This window comes from Drosophila kikkawai, chromosome 2R (genome assembly GCF_030179895.1).
Source record: "Drosophila kikkawai strain 14028-0561.14 chromosome 2R, DkikHiC1v2, whole genome shotgun sequence".
Lineage (NCBI taxonomy): Eukaryota > Metazoa > Arthropoda > Insecta > Diptera > Drosophilidae > Drosophila > Drosophila kikkawai.
In genome coordinates, this window is record NC_091729.1 from 24,106,014 (window position 1) to 24,125,465 (window position 19,452).

The 19,452-nt window shown below is 43.2% G+C and overlaps 3 protein-coding genes across 6 annotated transcripts in view; 2 read left to right on the forward strand and 1 right to left on the reverse strand.

Moving 5' to 3' along the window:
* kn (EBF transcription factor knot) overlaps positions 1 to 12,572 on the forward strand; it is a 28,625-nt gene extending 16,053 nt beyond the window's left edge. Inside the window, exons 6-12 of one of the 3 annotated variants that reach the window (XM_017164376.3) lie at positions 8,853 to 8,934; positions 9,007 to 9,187; positions 9,394 to 9,675; positions 9,751 to 9,898; positions 9,962 to 10,251; positions 10,547 to 10,953; positions 11,146 to 12,572. In XM_017164376.3, coding sequence (XP_017019865.1) covers positions 8,853 to 8,934; positions 9,007 to 9,187; positions 9,394 to 9,675; positions 9,751 to 9,898; positions 9,962 to 10,251; positions 10,547 to 10,689 — 1,126 coding nt within the window. In that variant the 3' untranslated portion in view covers positions 10,690 to 10,953; positions 11,146 to 12,572. The remainder of the gene's footprint in view (positions 1 to 8,852; positions 8,935 to 9,006; positions 9,188 to 9,393; positions 9,676 to 9,750; positions 9,899 to 9,961; positions 10,252 to 10,546; positions 10,954 to 11,145) is intronic. The other 2 variants (XM_017164382.3, XM_017164379.3) reach the window with 2 other exon arrangements.
* Positions 12,573 to 12,668: 96 nt separating this feature from the next.
* Positions 12,669 to 14,743, reverse strand: BEAF-32 (Boundary element-associated factor of 32kD). 2 transcript variants are annotated; one of them, XM_017164385.2, is made up of 2 exons: positions 14,506 to 14,743; positions 12,669 to 13,517 (listed from the first exon to the last, which is right to left on the reverse strand). In XM_017164385.2, the coding sequence occupies exons 1-2, from the start codon at positions 14,741 to 14,743 to the stop codon at positions 12,922 to 12,924; spliced, it is 834 nt and encodes a 277-aa protein (XP_017019874.1). In that variant the 3' UTR covers positions 12,669 to 12,921. The 2 variants fall into 2 exon arrangements, with proteins under 2 accessions (XP_017019874.1, XP_017019873.1); XM_017164384.3 differs by lacking the exon at positions 14,506 to 14,743 and adding an exon at positions 13,730 to 14,084.
* A 2,465-nt stretch (positions 14,744 to 17,208) lies between these two features.
* Spn55B (Serpin 55B) lies at positions 17,209 to 19,321 on the forward strand. The gene is made up of 2 exons (XM_017164383.3): positions 17,209 to 18,399; positions 18,950 to 19,321. The coding sequence occupies exons 1-2, from the start codon at positions 17,542 to 17,544 to the stop codon at positions 19,214 to 19,216; spliced, it is 1,125 nt and encodes a 374-aa protein (XP_017019872.1). The 5' UTR covers positions 17,209 to 17,541; the 3' UTR covers positions 19,217 to 19,321.
* The last annotated feature ends 131 nt before the right edge of the window (positions 19,322 to 19,452 follow it).

Sequence of the window (19,452 nt, forward strand, 5' to 3'; positions counted from 1 at the left end):
TCCTTGTAGTACCTCTCAGGTATTTCTATTAAGCTATCGTGACACGCTCACACCTGTGATCCCCTCCAGTTCCCCCTACCACATGTCGCATTTGTCAGTCGGGCTGTAACTTTTGTCGGCATCGCATTCCTCGAGGAGGAGCGAAGCCTCGACCAGCGGGCGCATATCAATCACTGGCTAAAAACACTCCCAGCTACCAGCTACCATCTCCAATCAGCTTAAAAGGCGGCATGGATCAGTCGAATGGAGTGGCATCCAGCCAAGCCAGGGAGTCAGGCAACCCACTCCGCCGCCGCCCGCTCATTGATATGCCAGTAGATCATGCCGCCGCCGGCGGAAAGACAAAGACCCCGGGATAATCTATCTGTTCGCAACTAAATTTTGCCATCCAATCGATCGCGGGAGGGAGGGAAATCAAGCTAAAGCGCTAACTTGCCCGGGGGTCCAACGCATTTTGCCACTCAGTGTTGACCATTCTCTCCTCGGGATCTCCTCTGGATCACCTCCTTCGCCTCCTGTATACCTACTGCTCTGCCTGGTTAAACTTTGTCAGCGGCGCGCAACAATTGGAACTGATTGAAAATTCCGAATCGGGGATCCACAGATCCAGGGGCTTGCATTACCAAGTGGCTTGACGAAAGCCAAAAACTGATTCGATATGACAACAGCAACAGTACAACAACACCAGTCCAAAGGCAGGTGCACTGGGAGAAAAAATAGAGGATTTTTTAGACACTTATTTTTAAGATAATATATTTGCCAAACATAGTTTTTTGATGAATTTTTGGCTTGGAATTTAGCTGGATTTTTATATAATATTTTTTATATTTATATCAAGTATTATCTTTTATAAGAGTTTTTTTAATTTTTTACATTACTTAGCTCATTAGCATTTAATTTCCTTACCTGATTTTTCTTGGTGTGCATCCAACTACCAGATTTCTCTCTTTTAGCCCGACTGACGTTCGAACGTGTGCCGTGAGAGTTGCTGCAGCAACAACAATAAGAGTAGCAACAAAATAACAACAATCACGGTAGCCAGTAGCCAGTAGCCAGCAGCCACTTGGCCACATTCGCCGACGATCTGCACATGTTTTATTGATGAACTTCTGTTATTCATGCAGCCGATCTGCAGTTGGTCGAGTCGGTTCGCCACAGAGGAGGCTTTGGAGATGCCGAAATTGTGCACACAATGAGCGGGGAAACAGTGGGTTAAGAGGGTTAAAAATAAGGGGGAAATATATTTTAAATAATTTAGAAAAGAAATCCTAGTCCAAAAATATTTTTTAAATAATTAAGAAAAGAAATCCTAGTCCAAAAAGCTGCCTTTAAAATCATTATTGGGCCTAATTTTGGGTAAAATATTTGGGGGAAATTCCCTATTTAATTATATGTTTATTTATATTTTTTAGGGCTAAAAGAGAGATTTTTTTATCACTATCTCGGGATTTTAAAATCATTTTAAAAGGTACCCAAAAAAGGATACATAATTTAGAAAGGCAACAAAACTCAAATTTACACTTAATTTGTAGTCAAATTTTATTGCATACTTTTAGATGCATTTTTAAATGGGTTTAAACCTCCTAGTGATTTCTAGATTACTCTAGTATATAATATTTTCTGTCAAGTTCCTTATATAAACACCCACTGTGGCCTAGATCGCTGGGATTTGCAATTACCTGGTGCAGGTGATGAGATGAGGGCTTAGTCGCAGTCATCTCCTCCATCTCGTCTCGGTTGGAGTGATGCCCTCTCTTTCTGTAGAGACCTCCTTTTTTTATTTATGATTTGCGAGGACACTCGCATTGTCTCCGGAATCGAAATGCATCGAAAACGAAACAAAATGAATCGCATTTCGAGCCTGGCCTTTTTCCTTTTAGCCCAGTTTGTTGTTGGCATGCACTTCGTGTGTGTTCCATAATTAAGTGAATTTAAAGCTCACTTCGGCGGTGGTCGGTTGTTTCTGTTGTTTTTATTGTTCCAAGTCCTTGTATTTGTTGGCACTCTTGAGAAGGTATTCGTGTTGCTGGTTCAGCGACATGTTCCACGTTTTTGTCACACATTTCCAACCGATCTTGAGTGGTTCTTATTTTTATATAACGTTAATGTTATTTTTGTGCGTGCTTTTTGTGTGTTCCATTTGTTGAATATCATTTTTTGATTCCACATCTGGTGCGTATGCGTAATGACGTGAATTATATTGACAGGCATGCAATTGGCATCGTTATCGCCGCGGCGGTCATTAAAAACGTTATCGCGTGACAAGCGGAATTGACTTTTTAATTTGGCTAAATATTTAGGGGGGCAATCGAAACAAAACAAAAAGTATTCTGGCCACCACAAAAAACACCCATCTGCGACGTAACAACATAAAACAAAAAAATAAATAGAGAACACAAAGAAAAAGAATAGATTGTGGGTAAGGGGGAAAAGCTCTCAGGCGAACAATCGAAAATTTGCCACTCTGGCATTTATCCACGTCATTGGCGTTTTCTTCGCTTTATTTCAATTTTCTATATTTGCCAGCGTTTTGTCCACCGCAGCAACGCCAAATAAACTAAGTGCCAACTCCAGCTCCACTCTATAACCCCCCTTTTTCCACCCCTTTTAGCCAGGCAACAAATAGAATTGACATTTTGTGGTGTCCAATATGCAAAAAACATAGAGCCAAAGAGTTTAACAGTGGTTCTGAGATTAGTAAGGTTACTTAAAAAATACATTTCAATTTATAATATTTTATTTATAGTTTATATAAAGTAAATAAATTATGCAAATTTTTTCCAAGATATTTTAGCAAAGTTATATAAAACATTTATATGCAAAAATATTTGTGGCTTTTAAAAATCTCCTTAAATTGTGAAATAATAAATCGTAGCAGATAATAAAATGTTGAAAGAAATTTACAAAAATTAAACAAATTAAAAAATCAAATTCCATTTCTTAAATTAAACTTTTGCATCAACCAACAGCTTGTAAGTATCAGGAAAAATTCCTTAAAAATAAAAACAATTCCTTCTTTAATTACTTTTCCTATTATCCCTTCCCCGAGTGTCCTGCGTGAGTGGTGAGGAAATGTTTTGGGCCATTCATTGCATGCCGCCTGCCTTGATAATCGCACGGGCGCTAAAAATGATGACAAAACTGCTGCTGCTGCTAGTTGCTGCTGCCGTTTGCCACAGTTTTTAATTTTCTAAATGCATTCCCGGCCACCTGGTTGGGATGTCGTGTCCTGCGGATCGAGTAGGTGGTTATTTCCCAAGTCCTTGCTGCTCTCTGCCTGTGTCCTGCTCAAATATTCAAAGCGACGCAAAAGGCAAACAAACACAGCAAAATGTGGAAAAAAGAGGAGAATTTCGACGGCATTTGCGGTCAGCAGGAATCGACAATCGTCCCGCCATGAAATATTGGGCAGACATCCCCGCTAGACATCCAGAGAGTGGGTGGTGGCGACCATAACAGTTAATTATCGATAAAGATATGAGAAGCAGCGCATATTTCTGACTTTTTATCACAGCGCCAAGCTATTTCTTACCCCCCAAAAATAAAAGAGATATATAAAAGGCAGGGTTGAGCAAGATATATATAATTTTTATAGATACTTGCCCGCGATTATCTTTGAAGTGGAAGCAATTGAGTTTGAGCTTCAGTTCGAACTGCATTTAGATATTTGCACCTCGTAAATCAAACGAATTGAATTTTTGCATTTCAAAAGAACTCTGGGTTCGAGGTTCGAGTACATTTGCATATTTGTAGTAGACACAGTGTCTATTGAAATTGAATTATTAATGCAAATTTTCCAGCGCTTCGTTTCGCACTTTTCACTTTAAATTGGCACTCTCTCCCCCCATTTTTTTGGCATTCTGAATTTAGGATTGCTCTTGGGAAATGCAGTTTATTAAATCATAAATGTAGGTAGATATTTTCAAATGCCAATAGAAATTCAACATTGAAATATGCAAAAGTTATTGTATACGATTGTATTTATATATCGATTAACTAAGTGATTATTAATTACTATATTGTAAGCACATTTTCTGAGATGGAAAACCATTTTTGAATGTCCACAAATAATGGTTAATCGATGCTGTATATATAAAATATATATTTAAAAATTACTTATAATCCTATTTCTTAATCTCACCTAATTCCCCACTCAAAACTATTTTCCCCAATTAAAATTCGTAACCTTTAAATAGCTAAAACCATTCCCTGAGGTTAACCGGAATGAATTAACCAGAGCAGACCCGTCTAATGTGCATAATTGATATACACATATAACCAGAGTGGAGGAGACATATGGAGGATTAAAAATGCACAGATCTGAGCCGAAAAGCCACATTGTCGTTGTCTCGTCTCATCATCTTGGGAGGAACTCATCTATTAGTTGGTGTGTGTTAGCCATTTCCTCGGCCATTTACCCCTGTTGCATAATTAATGGTATTAAAAGCGTTAACTGACAGTCAACACACTCACGCACGCCCACACACACATGCCAAAATAGTTGGCATAATTCGGGGCATTTCAATGAGGTCGATAATTTGATGGTTCAGTGGAGGTCGCCCTCGTTATTCCCCCCGAAAAGGCCCTCAGATACATTTGTATCTTTCAGCTACTTTTATCGTCGTCTGATATCTAACCTCGATACGCTGCGAGTGTGTGTGTGTTTCTGTGTGTGTATGAAAATAATCAGTTTAGAGATGAAGAAATCCCAAGAACAACAAGCTGCTCTCTGGCTTCCCCCCACTGAAACAAGCAAATACAAAAAAAAAACGACAACATTCGGAAGGTATTTCCCCGGTCCCAGCGGCATGACTTTCGGTCCCAAAGCAACCCCACAAAAAAAAAAAATATACACAAAAACAGAACACAGAAAGCCAAAGAGATTCATTCACCCAAAAATGAACTTGGGATTCTCGAGTAAAAAGCTCACTCGTATCCCTAAGAAACACTCAAAGTGTCTTCACTCACTTTCGCTCTCTCTGAGAGAAAGCCAAGCGAAAGTGTTTTCAACAAGTTCTCTTCCGGCCAAAAGGATAAACGTATCTGCAGACAAGCGGCACGCCAAACAAGCAGCAAAATGCACTGTTAAAAATTTAAAATTAAAACCTTTTCTATATGTTTTAGAAAGATAATAAATGAGAACATTTTAAAGAAGCTTTGAGGTATGAAAAGTCGTATTTTTAAAGGATTTTTATCTTGAAAATTCATATATATTCTCTAGAAAAATATCAAAGCTAAAAAACTCCTTAAATTAAACCCAAATAAACTCTCCAGAACTACAAATATTTCCCCCAGTGCAGCCACTGAAGACATATCCTGCAACTTCACCCCCTGCGAAAGTCTATTATAATACAAAGGAACCCAAAAAAAAAAAGAAAGCTATGAACTTCAGATATGGCAGGGTGGATAAGTGGGAATCGCAGTCGGAATCCATGGAATCCTTGGGCTGCCAAGCGTGGAGCGTTAAGCCGAGAAGGAGCATAAATAAATAAAGCCCAAGTAGCAACAATAGAAGGCGGCAAAATGGTGACTTCATCCTTGTCGACGGCCATGTTTTTGTGAAGCTCTCTCTGTCTCTCTACGACTCTCTGTCTCCCTGTCTCTTCTGTTGTATTTCCTTTTTTCTATGCCAAAAGGCATAGAAATGGAGCGAAAGTAAGTTTTCGCATTATTTTAGGCCTCTTCTCCACTTCCATAGACCCCGGCACTCGTTGTCATTGCCCCATAGTCATTGGGTTTATGCGACAATAAAGTTGAAAATTTTGAATATTATCGTTAGTGAAAAATTAGAGACAAGTTGGTGGGGGTGTGTGCATACCTCTCTTACCTTCTGGGTGTCCTGTTTGCGGCGTGCGCCAAAAACGCTCTCGGCTCCTCACGGCTGTTCACGCCATCTCCAGATAAAATCAGCGGAAAATGGTACGCCGGAGGTGGCAAAGGAGCCTGTGTCGAGCCTGGGCAAAGCGATTTATGTCCTTGCCAAATTCATCATTAAATTTGTGTGTTGTTTTGCGATGCAAAGATAATGCCACAATTTGTTGTTCGCGCGATGTTGCTGCTGCTTGGCAAATTCACAGTTAATCGCTTGCCTCCTCGGAAAACCATAAACCAGGAAAAAGTTTTTGACGCTTTTTTTAGATAAAGATATTCTGGGAATTTATTTCAATTTTCTGTGACTGCGATGAGCGTGGGATAAAGGACGGGGCTGAGGTTAAGGTTAAGGTTAGGGTTTAGATTTAGGTTTAGGAGTTATGGCAGAACAGGCTAGGTGAGGACATTTTAGAAGATAAGAAGTTTTTGAATTACTGGGTAGAGTTTCTTTAAGTTTAAAATAAGTTTAAGGATATTTAGGAAAGGGTTTTTAAAATATGTACAAAGAAAGTAAAGTATTTTAATATCTTAACCCAAATCACAGCCTTTTTCCATGCTTTTATTTAATTTTTCTCACTACAACTTTGAAAGGATGTAGGATACGAATGGAGTTACAAGGGAAGTTCAATATTATTTTTATAAAAACAATTCATCACCATAAAATCTTAACATTTCCTTAGCTTTCCGGTAATTTTTTACCACTAAAATCTAGAAAAATCAATCAAGCTTCGATTTGAAGGACTTAAAAAACCGATATTTCCTTCCAATCAAAGGCCCCTCCAAAGGGGAGTCTCTCGGCCAGCTCCTGCTACCAAATATGAATGACCAATTATGCACTTCGTTGGCGCTACGTGCCTGAGCTGCCAATGGAGTCCGCGGGCGAATCTGTGTGCCTTCGGGGAAATTCTCGGGAAATGTCTTCTCCCCGTCAAGGTGGTGGCCCCAGTGTCATGTGCTAGCGCATTTGATGATGCGTAGCTTTTCATTAAATGAAAATTTTCGCGTTGCTGGCACAAACAAAAAGGACAAAGCAAAGGCCAAAACAGAGTAAACTTTGTTGCGAAGGAGAGGAGAAAGAATGGGAATTGGAGAATTGCAGGAGAAAGGGCGTTTAAGATGGGAGACACTTTGATTTATTGGCAGGACGCGACTGGAATTTTTAATTGCCGAAAAAATACAAGAGGAGGCAAAACGAAAAAACAGCGGAAAAATCCTTGTGGCGGCTGAAGAAATTGAATTGGTAAAGAGATTTTCGAGGCTATTCAAACTGCAACAGGATAAAGATGCAGAAGAAGACATCGTCTTAGACATATGCAAATGTCCATGTCCCGAAGGGGAGACCCTGGGAATTTATGCGTCCTGTGACAGGATATTTTGAAAACATTGTAATTCAAGCAAGGCGAGGGCGAGGACGAAGGCTGCCTGCTTCCGAGAAGTCAATTAGCTGCCCATAAAAATCGAACCTAGGCTCTGTAATGGAGCATCCCGAATGTGATGACATCCCTTGTATATCCTCGTGTTTCCCGGGGATGAAGTCATCGCCCGAGCAAGTGGAATGATCCTCTCAATAGCCACTCGATACGTATTCAAATTTCAGAGCTGCAGTTGCATCTGTGAGCTGCGTGTGTAATACGATACAGTATCTGACAGATACACGGCTCGGCTCACGCCTCACGGCTCTCTTGGGATGGTTTGTGTTAATGATGACGATGATGATGATGCCGCTGGTGTAATGGACGCACATCTGGTTCCATTGCCAGGTCCCAGGCATAGTTCCCGATAAGCGCCATGCGCAAAATAAAAATAAAAGCGTGCTTATTTATTTTCGTATACTTTTTGTATATGTTTTGTATATGTTTCTCTGGTTCATTATAAAGTTTGGGGCGCCATTCGCATATCAGTTTTAATTGAATTTTTTCGCTTTTTTCGAGCCTGTCAGTCTCTTATCGCCGCTAAACTGTGATTTATGACTTCATTTTTCAAGATAAACTTTAAAGAAATTGCCTACAAGTTTTCTGAATAAGTAATTAAATAAATTTTGCGACATGGACATATGCAGAGGCCGTCGCCCGCTGTTTGGCCAGAGATCAACCCTCCTCCTCCTCTTCGTACGGCTCCTGCTAATTTGTCCAATTTGTCGAGTGAGAAAAGCAACAAAAAACTATATATGTAAGGATGAACCCCCTGCTGTTTGGAAGGGAAAATATTATTTGTGCAAATAAAAAAAAAAGGGGGCCGGTATCATGTCGCCGGCGGATGCATAAAAGTATTTTCAGCATTTAAATGCAACGCACACGGGTGTCAATTTCCATTGGCACTCTAGCATCCTGGCCGCAGGACATTCGCCGTCTGTCACCCCACTTATCGGCCTGTGGCCCCGGGGCCAAACATCTGCCCAGAAAACTGGGAATAACGAATGAAAAGAGAGCAAGTGGCAGGCAGCTAAAAGGCGTCGCAACCCATCATTAGCTACTCGTAAAGTCGTCATTGGTTATCGTTGGAGGTCTGAAAGCCTTCCTAAAGAGTCTTAATTGAAGGCTTTATGAATGGTTTTTATGCCCAACTTATGGATAATTGCCTGCACAAAGCCAAACGTCAGGGATTTTTGTATACACTGGGTTTGGGAAGTGTCAGAAATGGCAGGTCTTCAAATTACACTTAGTAATGGGGAGAAGGAAAAAAGAGTTCTAAAATAAAAATTAAAATTAATAACTCAAAAATATAGTTTAAAATTGTTTAAATATTTTATAGAAACCCTGTAAATATGCCTAAACAGGAGTCTTGAAGAGAAAACATAAATTTTTACTGGTTTCTTTAGAGACTTCATAACCTTAAGACTTTCCTAACTCCCAAGGATTCTTTTTCAGGCTCACAGAAATAACATTGATCTTATAAAAACCCTTCTGTTTTCTCTGTTAATTAAACTTTATAGTTAAATTTTACAACCCATCGATTAACTCCAATCAATTCCTCTCTTCCAGCTTCTTCCTCAAGTTCTTTTTGAAATGCAATCAAAATTGTTTGAAGAATGCCGGCAACCCGCGGGATATGCGCAGATTTCAGGTGAGTAAACGCAGCCCAGGCCAGGCTTTAGAATACCAATTAATATATCATTATTATCCACTCTAATCTCAGGTGGTGATCTCCACACAGGTGGCCGTTGATGGACCACTGCTGGCCATCTCCGACAACATGTTCGTGCACAACAATTCGAAGCACGGACGGAGGGCCAAGCGACTGGACACCACGGAAGGTACAGGCAACACATCCCTGTCCATTTCCGGTCACCCCCTAGCGCCCGACAGTACCTACGATGGTCCGTAGCAAAATTCCAATTATTCCGACCACACACATTTTATTCGTTTTACGTAGCTCCCAAAGATCCCCCAAAAACTATCCCCCCAAGAAATTTCCCACTTTTCATTTTGTTATGTAGCAATTGGCAGATCCGAAACGAGTTCATCCTCGCCAAAGTTTATAAACCAACTAACCAAAACCTTCTCTGGGATCTCTTGTTTCAAGGTCTCTATCCCCCGCTGCCTGTGGCCACGCCCTGCATCAAGGCGATCTCACCCAGCGAGGGCTGGACAACTGGCGGTGCCACCGTGATTATTGTGGGCGATAACTTCTTCGATGGCCTCCAGGTGGTCTTTGGCACTATGCTGGTCTGGAGCGAGCTGATCACCTCACATGCAATCCGGGTGCAGACGCCACCGCGGCATATTCCTGGAGTGGTAGAGGTGACGCTATCCTACAAGAGCAAGCAATTCTGCAAGGGATCGCCCGGTCGCTTCGTCTATGTCTGTAAGTGGTCGCAGCTTGGAATAGCTCCTAAACCTTTACACCAAGTCTAACCTGTATTTTGTTTTGCGTTCCAAGCAGCTCTCAACGAACCCACAATCGACTATGGTTTCCAGCGCCTGCAGAAGCTGATACCCCGGCATCCTGGTGATCCCGAGAAGCTGCAAAAGGAGATAATCCTCAAGCGAGCAGCCGACCTGGTCGAGGCGCTGTATTCCATGCCCAGGTAAGCGCAGCTCTGTTAAGTTATGCTCCTCAGAAAGCTAATACGCAACCCGTGTTGCAGCAGATCCCCGGGCGGCTCTACAGGCTTCAACTCCTATGCCGGCCAGCTGGCGGTCAGTGTGCAGGATGGCACTGGCCAATGGACCGAGGATGATTACCAGCGGGCCCAGTCGAGCAGTGTGAGTCCGAGAGGTGGTTACTGCAGCAGTGCCTCTACGCCGCATAGCTCGGGAGGATCCTATGGAGCCACGGCGGCTAGTGCAGCCGTAGCAGCAACTGCCAATGGTTATGCACCTGCACCCAACATGGGCACGTTGTCCTCCTCGCCCGGCAGCGTCTTCAACTCCACGTCAAGTAAGTTATGATCCCTAGATCTAAGTTTTCACTCTATAAAGGTGAAGGGAAGAACCCATTGATTTTGGAATAATAACCACTGTTCCATCATCTCTCGATTAAGGATTCATTTTCCCTACTTTTTCTACTTGAGTTGAGTTTACCTTTCGTTCTGTAAAACTCTCACATGAATACCGCCCCCACATAACTCTCTGGTCACCTCCATAAACCCCATTCCCGAGAATTTTTCTCCTCACCCGAAACAAAGTGAACAAAGTATGCTCAGCAAGTGCATTTTCGCCATTAATTCCAACAGTGTCCGCCGTGTCGTCGACGTGGCATCAGGCGCTCGTGCAGCATCATCATGCAGCGGCCGCCCATCCGCACCATCACTACCCGCATCCCCACCAGCCCTGGCACAATCCGGCCGTGTCAGCAGCCACGGCGGCGGCCGTTTAAGCCATATATACCAGGAGAGTTCAATGGAAGGAGAGCAGAGCCAGGACCTGCGAGGAAATTAAATGCTGCCCATGTCCAACCCCAAGAAAATAAAGAAAAATCGACACGCCAGCCACCCACGCAGAGAGAGAGGGAGATAGCCAGACAGAGACAATCTATCAATCGGCAAGGACATGGCCAAAAGGGGTGGCAAATAACAAATCTGAGCACTCTAAAAACACACATCCACCTTCAACAGACACCACAGACAACACACGATTAACGGTATTTATAATTTCCATTATCCCTAAGAAAGTAAAATTAAGAAAGATCCTTTTCCCCTTAGTTCTACCTCCCGGAAAGCGTATTATTTGTGTAGATTTTTGTGTAGGAAACTCCCCCTTTAAATTCCCTTTACCTGTAAGAGTATTACAAATGTATTTTTAATATTAACCCTTTTTAATATTATATTTTTAGGGGTCAGCAGCCTGAGTTTCAATCCCTTCGCCCTGCCCACCTGCAACACACAGGGCTATAGCACCCAACTGGTGACCTCAACCAAATAATATTACTACTAATGAGGCTATTGGCAGGCCACCAATCCCCTCGCGGACATCCACAAGAAGCTCGACAGTGCAATAAACATGAGGAAATGGTTCCAAAATTCGCAAAAAACATAAAACAAAAAAAAACTCATAAAAAACAAAAACCTATTGATATAATTGTACATTTTTTGATTAAAGCCCGTTTTTAATTTATATTTAAATACGCCTCGGTACTAGATATATACCTAACAAATACATATAGAATACCATATCAAAGTAATTTAAAACATATGAAAGAGGGTCTTTAAAACCCAACAAGAAATCATTTTGTAAATATTTATCCCAAAATATACATAAACTTAATGCTTAATATTAATCGGAACTGTGAATAGAGGAAATTATACCAATTTATATATACCCATGATGATGATTGATCAATTCTAAACAAAAATACGAATACGAATCAAGATATACCAAAACAGATACAATTTGAATGAACTTTTTGGACATAAAACTAACTGCTTGTATACGATACTTTCTTGGATAAATATCGAAAAAAAAGAAGAAATTTAAAGAAAATGGAAGACATATGGGGAATACCCTCGCTCTCTCTGCCAATTGAGAAAACCGAAATCAAAATGTTATATACCTACATAGATATACACCACATTCGCGGTGACATTTGCAGCATATCTAAGCGTAATATTACAATGAAATTTATACCAAAAAAAAAACAAAAAACTTTTGGCAAAAACATATCGTGCACTTAGCCCTAATATCCAACAAGTCCATCTCACGCAATCCCATACTCGTATATATAGTACATCATTTCCACCATTCGAAATTCATATAGAACGGTTCGATTAACACCAAATCATCATAAGATATATACATGTATACATTTTGCTATTCAAGTCAGAGTGTGTTTGATAAACTACCGATTTGTTGACTAGACTCTAAGCCAGGCCCCATATCTGGGGGGTGCATACAAGTACTACACACAAGTAGTCCTAAGTTTATTGTTTATTACTCGATTTGTAGGGGTTTTACTGTAATTTCGTATTCGTATTGTATGATATAAAGCCGTATGCTAGCACCAAAGGCCTTATAGTAACAAGATGGGTAACGGTTGTAGGATTTTTTCAGGATCTCTGGAAGTTTTGTTCTTAAGCATTCTTAATTCTAAATGGTCTTCACTTTGTAGCCAGCGTTATTCATCTTGTTATTATATGGTCTTTGCTTGCACTCCTAGATCTACAAAATAATTGAAATCCCATGCGAGAGACGATAGTGAAGCATATCTATAAGGGCAGCAGCATTAACCGCTAAATCGATTTGTAAATTACAAATACAATAATTTATAATAACAACCATCTAGCAAACGCTCTCTGTTTTGTAAATCTTAACAAGTTATTTAAATAAAATTTATTTAAAATAAACGTCTTACACCATGAATGCTTTTGGTTATTACTATGTGGTACAGTTTATTTTATTTCGTGTCTGGGGCTAAGATAAAGATAATGAAAAATTGAAAATATATGTGTAATGCCATATTAGTCGTAAAAACCGAACGTACAATCGCAATATGTGTTTACATAATTTAACTGAATACACAGGGAAAGTGTATATATGTATAATTATCTTAATTATCGACATCGAGAACATGTCTGGTTGCTCCTGTTCCTTGCTTGGGGGCTTGGGAATCCCCTTACTCGTCCTTGGAAGCCAGTGACTCGCCCTCGCTCTCCTTGAACAGTAGCTCCTGGATCTTCGAGCGCACGTACATCTTCCGATTGATGGACAGATGGCGCATAATGGGCACCAAACTGAGGGCAAAGTAGTAATCGTCGTCCTTTGTTTGCTCCTCGTGGCTCTGCTGGATGATGTAGCTCAGCTGCTCGCTGACGGTGGTCAAGCGGTCGATGGACGTCTCCAGGTTGTTTTTCAGCTGCTTGGCCGGGGAGCTGGCCGAGGAAGAGGCCACCACGGTGGCCACCACTGGTGTGGCACTGGCCCGGCTACCGCCAGCACCGACAACGCTGGCGTTGCCCACCACATGCACCTTCTCGCCCGTCTCCAGGGTCTCATCTTCCATCACATGTATGGGGCTGTAGCACAGCGGATCCTCGCTGTATATGATGTCCTTGATATCGTCGGTGATCTCGTCGTTCTGCTCGTACTCCTCCCACTTTTGCGGCAGGGCCCCGGTCTCGCCCACATACGAACCGGAGACGTCAATCTTCGGCTTGGCCAGGCGCAGGGGCTCGCGCAGCTGCTTGGCCTTGGCTATCCGCACGGTTTTCTCTGAAAGCATATGCGATAGGAGGATATATCAATGGCTGTGCAATAGTGCGGGTGGCGATGTTATTTGCGATACATATTGAAAGACTTCGAATAAATTAAAATAATCATATCGAGAGATGGACGGCGATAGTTTGCCGCGCGGCCAGACGGTCGATAGCTGTACACAAAGCGGGATCGCTGGCGGGCCGCGCGGGATTTGGTGCGCCCTTTACCTTTCTTGATTATCGGGAAGACCCGGTTCGGACGCTGCTGGACGGGACTGACCAGAACCTCGTCGCTGTGCTTGTGACGCAGATGCGTCCACAAATTGGTCGTATTGTTCCCCTTAAGATTGCTGGCCATGCCGCCACGCGATATATTGTTTCCGCAGTAGCGGCATATCGCAAAATTTTCGCACTCCTCGTTGATGTCGTAGTGCTGCCACACATTGCTTACGCGTCCCTTGGGCATTTTTACTTAATTTCTTTTATTTTCTCGGACGCTAAACGGATTTTCCAATTTTCTTTTTTCGTATAATTGAGATATCGGCGTTGTTGCTGTCAGTGCTGGTAAGTACCGCCACTACCAGTGTTGGAAAGCGCAGGGGCATAGGGGTGAAAACAAAGGTAGAAATAAAAAAAAAAATAAAAAATGGACAAATAAAAATAAAAGGAAGCAACGAAATTTATTTATGGAAATATAACAGCAGATAATTGGTTTTTTTATTGGGTTTAATTTGTAATTTGGGTTTCCCCTGGTCCTATTATAAATCAACACTGATTGTGGGGGCACTGGTTTTCCCTGCAAACACTGGCGCACGTCTAACTCGAATTTATATGGATTTTTTCCCGCTCTTCCCAATAACACGGATTACCGTGGACTTATCGCTACGGTGCTATCGCGATGGCAATTGGCGGTGATCCGTGCTCAGTGTCTCCGGGCACGGACACGGAGCGGAGCACGCGTGGCAGTGAGGGGGCGTGCGTGATATTTCGGATCCTGAACTTACCGTTACTCGAGTGGAGGCACCGGTGGCGCAGAAGGCTCCCCGTTCCGGTCTTCCCGCTGTAGGAAAGGAGATCTCCGCAGGTTTTGCAGCATGCATACGGTTCTATTTGGTCGTCGCAGGAGACCAGGTTGAAAAACCTCCAGACGCAGCTCTTTGTGTTCCGGGGCTCCACCAGCTTGCAGCGCTTGTCACCGGACTTAAGCATGCTGCGCAGCTCAGATTTTCTCTCCACGTGCATTGTATTTTATCCCTGGATATTGTTTGATAAACCAAAACAGATCCAAATTATAAAATCCACACAAATACAAACAAATACACGCATGTCACGAAGTTCAGTCACGCACAAAACGGTGTTGGAAAGTGCAGGAAAGCGGCCAGGGCAGGGTGCAAGATAGGCAAGGTGGTGCAGGTGAATAATATTTTTATCTTATAAATTTAATTAAATATTACCCTGAGTGATAAAATTAAAAATTAATGAATTTGTATTCCTAATTCTTGGGCTTCCTTTATAGCACAGATGAAAATGTTTCAAGAAAATCGATTTCAACGAATCGATTACATGCTGTGCACTTCGATAACATGCTGGCACAGTATATACAATCTGTAGAGCACAGTACTCAATTAAATTTAATTTATTTCAATTCTGCAGATTCTAGTTTTCCAGTTCAAAGCGAAATATCGAAAATGACAACCGTTAAGCGCGAAAAAACCCCCTATAGCTACGACTACCTTAAGGCTCTCATTCAAGCCGGAACCCTTCGCTTTAGCAACAAGCGCAGCCGGAGCCGCGTTTGGGATGTTTTCGCCAGGATCGATGATCAAAGCGGTGACCAAATCCCCAACGTCGTGATCTGCCGCACCTGCTCCAGTATTTACAAGTACAAAGGATGCACCTCGAATATGGTGCGGCACAAATGCTACAGAATCCAGGTGCTCGGCGTAAATAAGGATCCCCTTGGCTCCGAGGAGCCCAGAACAGATGTCGCAGAAGAATCCACTGCGGAGGTGGAGGCCACCGATAAGGTCAGCCAGGCAATGGTGGAATGGTGCGTGGTGAACTGTCGTCCCTTCAATATTGGCAAGGATTCGGGACTGCGAAAGCTAGTCTCGGTTCTCTTGGAGGTCGGTTCGGAGTACGGTCGCAATGTCTGTGTGGAGGATCTGCTGCCGAATCATGGTGTAATCGCCTGGAACGTACAGAATTGGTACGATAATGTCCTGCAACAGGTGCACCGCGAGATGTCCGCTGCGCGGCAAACCGGCTATAGTATTGCCATAGCTGAGAGCAGGGACTTAGCGGAGGAAAGCTTCTATCTTTCCACGACTATCCACTACGTGCACGATGGACGGAAGAAGAACCAACTGCTCGGCGTGACCCAGGTGCCCAGGAACAAGTCCTCTACGGGTAAGATTTGGAAATTCTCCTTATAATTTTCTATATTCTCTATATTTATTCAATTTTTGTTGTAGATACTTACATAGTCAAGCTGATCGATGCCAATCTAAAGGGTTTGGATTGTGAGTTGGCTGAAGATGATCCCATTTTTGTGTACGACGAACGTACGACCATTAAGGCGGTATTCGAGGGTCGGAAAACCATTTTTTGCTTCAACACCTTGCTGGACAGAGTCGTAGAGAAGACCTTCCGCGACGTAGCTGAACTAAGGTTGATGTTGAACACGGCCAAGGAGCTAGTTATCCTGGGAGTGCTGCCCACACCCACATCAAAGGGCCTGGTCAGGATCTCGGACATTTTCAAATCCCTGGAAGCCAACTGGAGCATAATCGCAAACGAGGATGAGAAGCTAATGGAGGCTTGCGACATCGCTGGCCTGGCAGCCATCAACAATCTGCTGGGTCAGTTCGAAAAGTGCTGTTCCACGCTGGAGTCCAGCACGGGACCGTCTCTGCATCTGGTCATTCCACATGTACATAGGCTGCGAAAACTGTGCAGCAGCGATTCAAGCCACGCGATAGAGGTGGATCTAAAGCGTTGTCTGCTCGACAACATGGATTGGATTTTAATGCCCTGCATTACCAAGTACCACATGATGGCCCATTTTCTTTTTCCGCCCACCAACAGGCTGCTGCAATGCAGCCAGGTGGAGCGTGAGGAGACCATAGCGAACTGCGAGGAGTTTATGAGGCGGCACAACTCCACGGAGCATTCAAAGCCCCGTCAAGTGGAGGAGGTCCTAATCAAGGGAGAGGGTGATGTGCTTGAACAGCGCGATTTTGAGGCGAACGATGATCTTTTCTCGGACTTTGTGGCCATGGATAGCCAAGAGGACAAGATCACGAAAGAAATGCGAGGATATCAGGGCATTCAGATGGCCTACCATGATGGCTTTCAAGTCCTCGAATGGTGGCACTCCCATCGGGAGCAATTTCCGCTGCTCTACAAGACTAGTTGCCAAATACTGGCCATACCCGCCAGCAATGCATCCTCCGAATTGGTGCTCTCGCAGGCTAGCAACCTGATAAAAGATTCTGCCTGCAGCATCGATGAGCTGAACCGGGTAATGTTTTTGAAAACGAACAATGGGGGGATTACACTAGAAATGACCGTATAATTTAAAACAATATATGTACTTACATATACCCAGTGTGCCCAGAACCTGTAGTTACCCATCTGTTGCATGGTATTTCCCGGCGACCACTACTTTGGTCTTATTAACGAATTACAATGGAATTACAAGACCTTCTTTACAGAATTTCCGCCACTAAAACCACAAGATCTATACATCAAAAGGCTATTTATAGGTCTAACTGCACTGGGTAATCCTTGGGGAAACCACCAAGGGCAACAACAGCGCCGGAAGGTGACGCCACCACTCTTCTGTTTTGATGTTTTGGTGTTTTGATAAGTGACTCATCAGCCGACGCCGGCTGTGGGCTCTCCGTTTTCACTTTTTCACTTTTGTTGTGGCCCCGAAACGGCATTTAAGGCATTCCGGTGTAGACAGCGGGCCAGAAAGCAAGTACACGCAGCAGTTCCGCGATTACGCAGCACACGCACACCCACAGACAATCAATATGTTCGACTTCAATTTGGAATTCGCGAGGGGAGGTGCCCGCTTCACCACCGAACTCTTCCAGCTTTTGGCCACTGGTGGCTTCAAGGAGAACGTTGTCTTCTCGCCCTTCTCCATCCAGACCTGCATTGCTTTGGCCTTTGCCGGAGCCCAGGGTGAAACCGCCGATGAGATCGCCACGGCCCTGCACTTTGTGTCCAACTTCCCGCCAGAGGTGGCCCAGACCTTCCAGTTCGTCCTGGAGCAGTACCGCAACAGTAACCTGCTGCGCGCGGCCAACAAGCTGTATGTGCAGGAGGGTAAGCAGCTGAAAGCAGCCTATCAGGAGGCCATCAAGGAACAGTACCACTCGGAGGCCGAGTCCATTAACTTTGCCTTGAGCGATGCCGCCGCCCAGGCCATCAATGCCTGGGTGAATGCCAAGACCCAGGGCAAAATCACGGAGCTGGTCAGTGCGGATTCCTTCAATGACAACACCCGGCTGGTTCTGCTCAATGCCCTGCACTTCAAGGGCAGCTGGGCGCACAAGTTCAGCGAGGATCGCACCGAAGAGGATGACTTCTGGGTGGGCGAGGAGGAGCAGGTCAAGGTCAGCTACATGAACCAGAAGGCCAAGTTTGCCTACGGCTATTTTGAGGATCTGGGTTGCACTGCCCTGGATATGCCCTACCAGGATTCGGATCTATCCATGCTTGTGCTTTTGCCGCAGGAGCGCACTGGCCTGTACGATCTGGCTGAGAAGCTCAAGGAAGTGAATCTGGTGGATTTGTCGGCTAAGATGGCCGTGGAGGAGGTGAACGTCAAGTTCCCAAAGTTCAAGGTGGACTACTCCCTGGAATTGGCCGAGAAACTGAAGCAGGTGAGGGAGGAGTTGGCACCTTTTTGGTATAATTACACTTTATTCATGGTCAGCTTTCGCCTTAACGTAGTTTGACATAGTTTTTTGACCCACTTTCATGATAAATGGTTTGGGTAGGTGCGTGCCTTTGTGAAATTATTCGGATTTAGTAACTTCTCTTTAATATAAACCCCAAAATAGTAACTTTTATAGCCACGTTGCATCACTGCAAACCGCCCCCTAAAACCATTTATTGAGTTTCTTATCTCAAAAAATTCCTTTGCTTGATGTATGGAATTATTTATAAGTAGCTTATCGCCACTAAAAGGTGTCTAAGATAAGTCAAAAATGGACTGCGATATTCATACTTTTATTGACGCAGCCTGCGGTTCGTGTTAAAGATCATGTATCAGCCGCACGAACCCATAAAATTAAACAATTTTAGTTGCAGTCACACCCTGCTAAGGTTACCTATCTTATCGATCACAAACCCTCGAGAGTGGCTATGACCTCATTAGTTATTATTTACCCCAGACACATATTAATACTCTGCTTATTTATATACTTTTAGCTGGGCATCACGAAAATGTTCACCGACGGAGCCGAGTTCAACAATCTGCTGGAATCCCCCGAGGGTATATTCGTTTCCCAAGTCCTGCACAAGGCCACCATTGAGGTGAATGAGGAGGGCACCGAGGCGGCGGCTGCCACTGGCATGATCATGATGACCCGCATGATGACTTTCCCCCTGCAGTTCCAGGCGGATCGCCCCTTCCTGTATGTTATCTGGAACAAGAAGAATATCCTTTTTGCCGGAGCCTTTGTGAAGGCTGTCTAAGAAGCTCAATTTTCTCTCAGTGGACTCAGGTTCAATTGTTTTTGTATTGTTTTTATCGAAAAGTATTTTTAAAATTAATAAACGCATCATGACAAAGTCAATAAATGTATGTTTTTGTCTCAAAATAATATTTGTATACATTTTTTGAAAATTGTGTAATTATATTATTTTTATTTTTTATAATAGAATAGAAAAGTTTCCCTAGAAAATCAAAAGTTGGAGCCCAAGTATGACCG

Coding starts and splice junctions, on each gene's coding strand:
- BEAF-32 (XM_017164385.2), bottom strand. CDS start 14,743: ATGCACGTGGAGAGAAAATCTGAGCTGCGCAGCATGCTTAAGTCCGGT. Junction 13,518..14,505: donor GTGCCTCCACTCGAGTAACG/GTAAGTTCAGGA, acceptor ATATGCTTTCAG/AGAAAACCGTGCGGATAGCC.
- Spn55B (XM_017164383.3), top strand. CDS start 17,542: ATGTTCGACTTCAATTTGGAATTCGCGAGGGGAGGTGCCCGCTTCACC. Junction 18,400..18,949: donor TGGCCGAGAAACTGAAGCAG/GTGAGGGAGGAG, acceptor ATATACTTTTAG/CTGGGCATCACGAAAATGTT.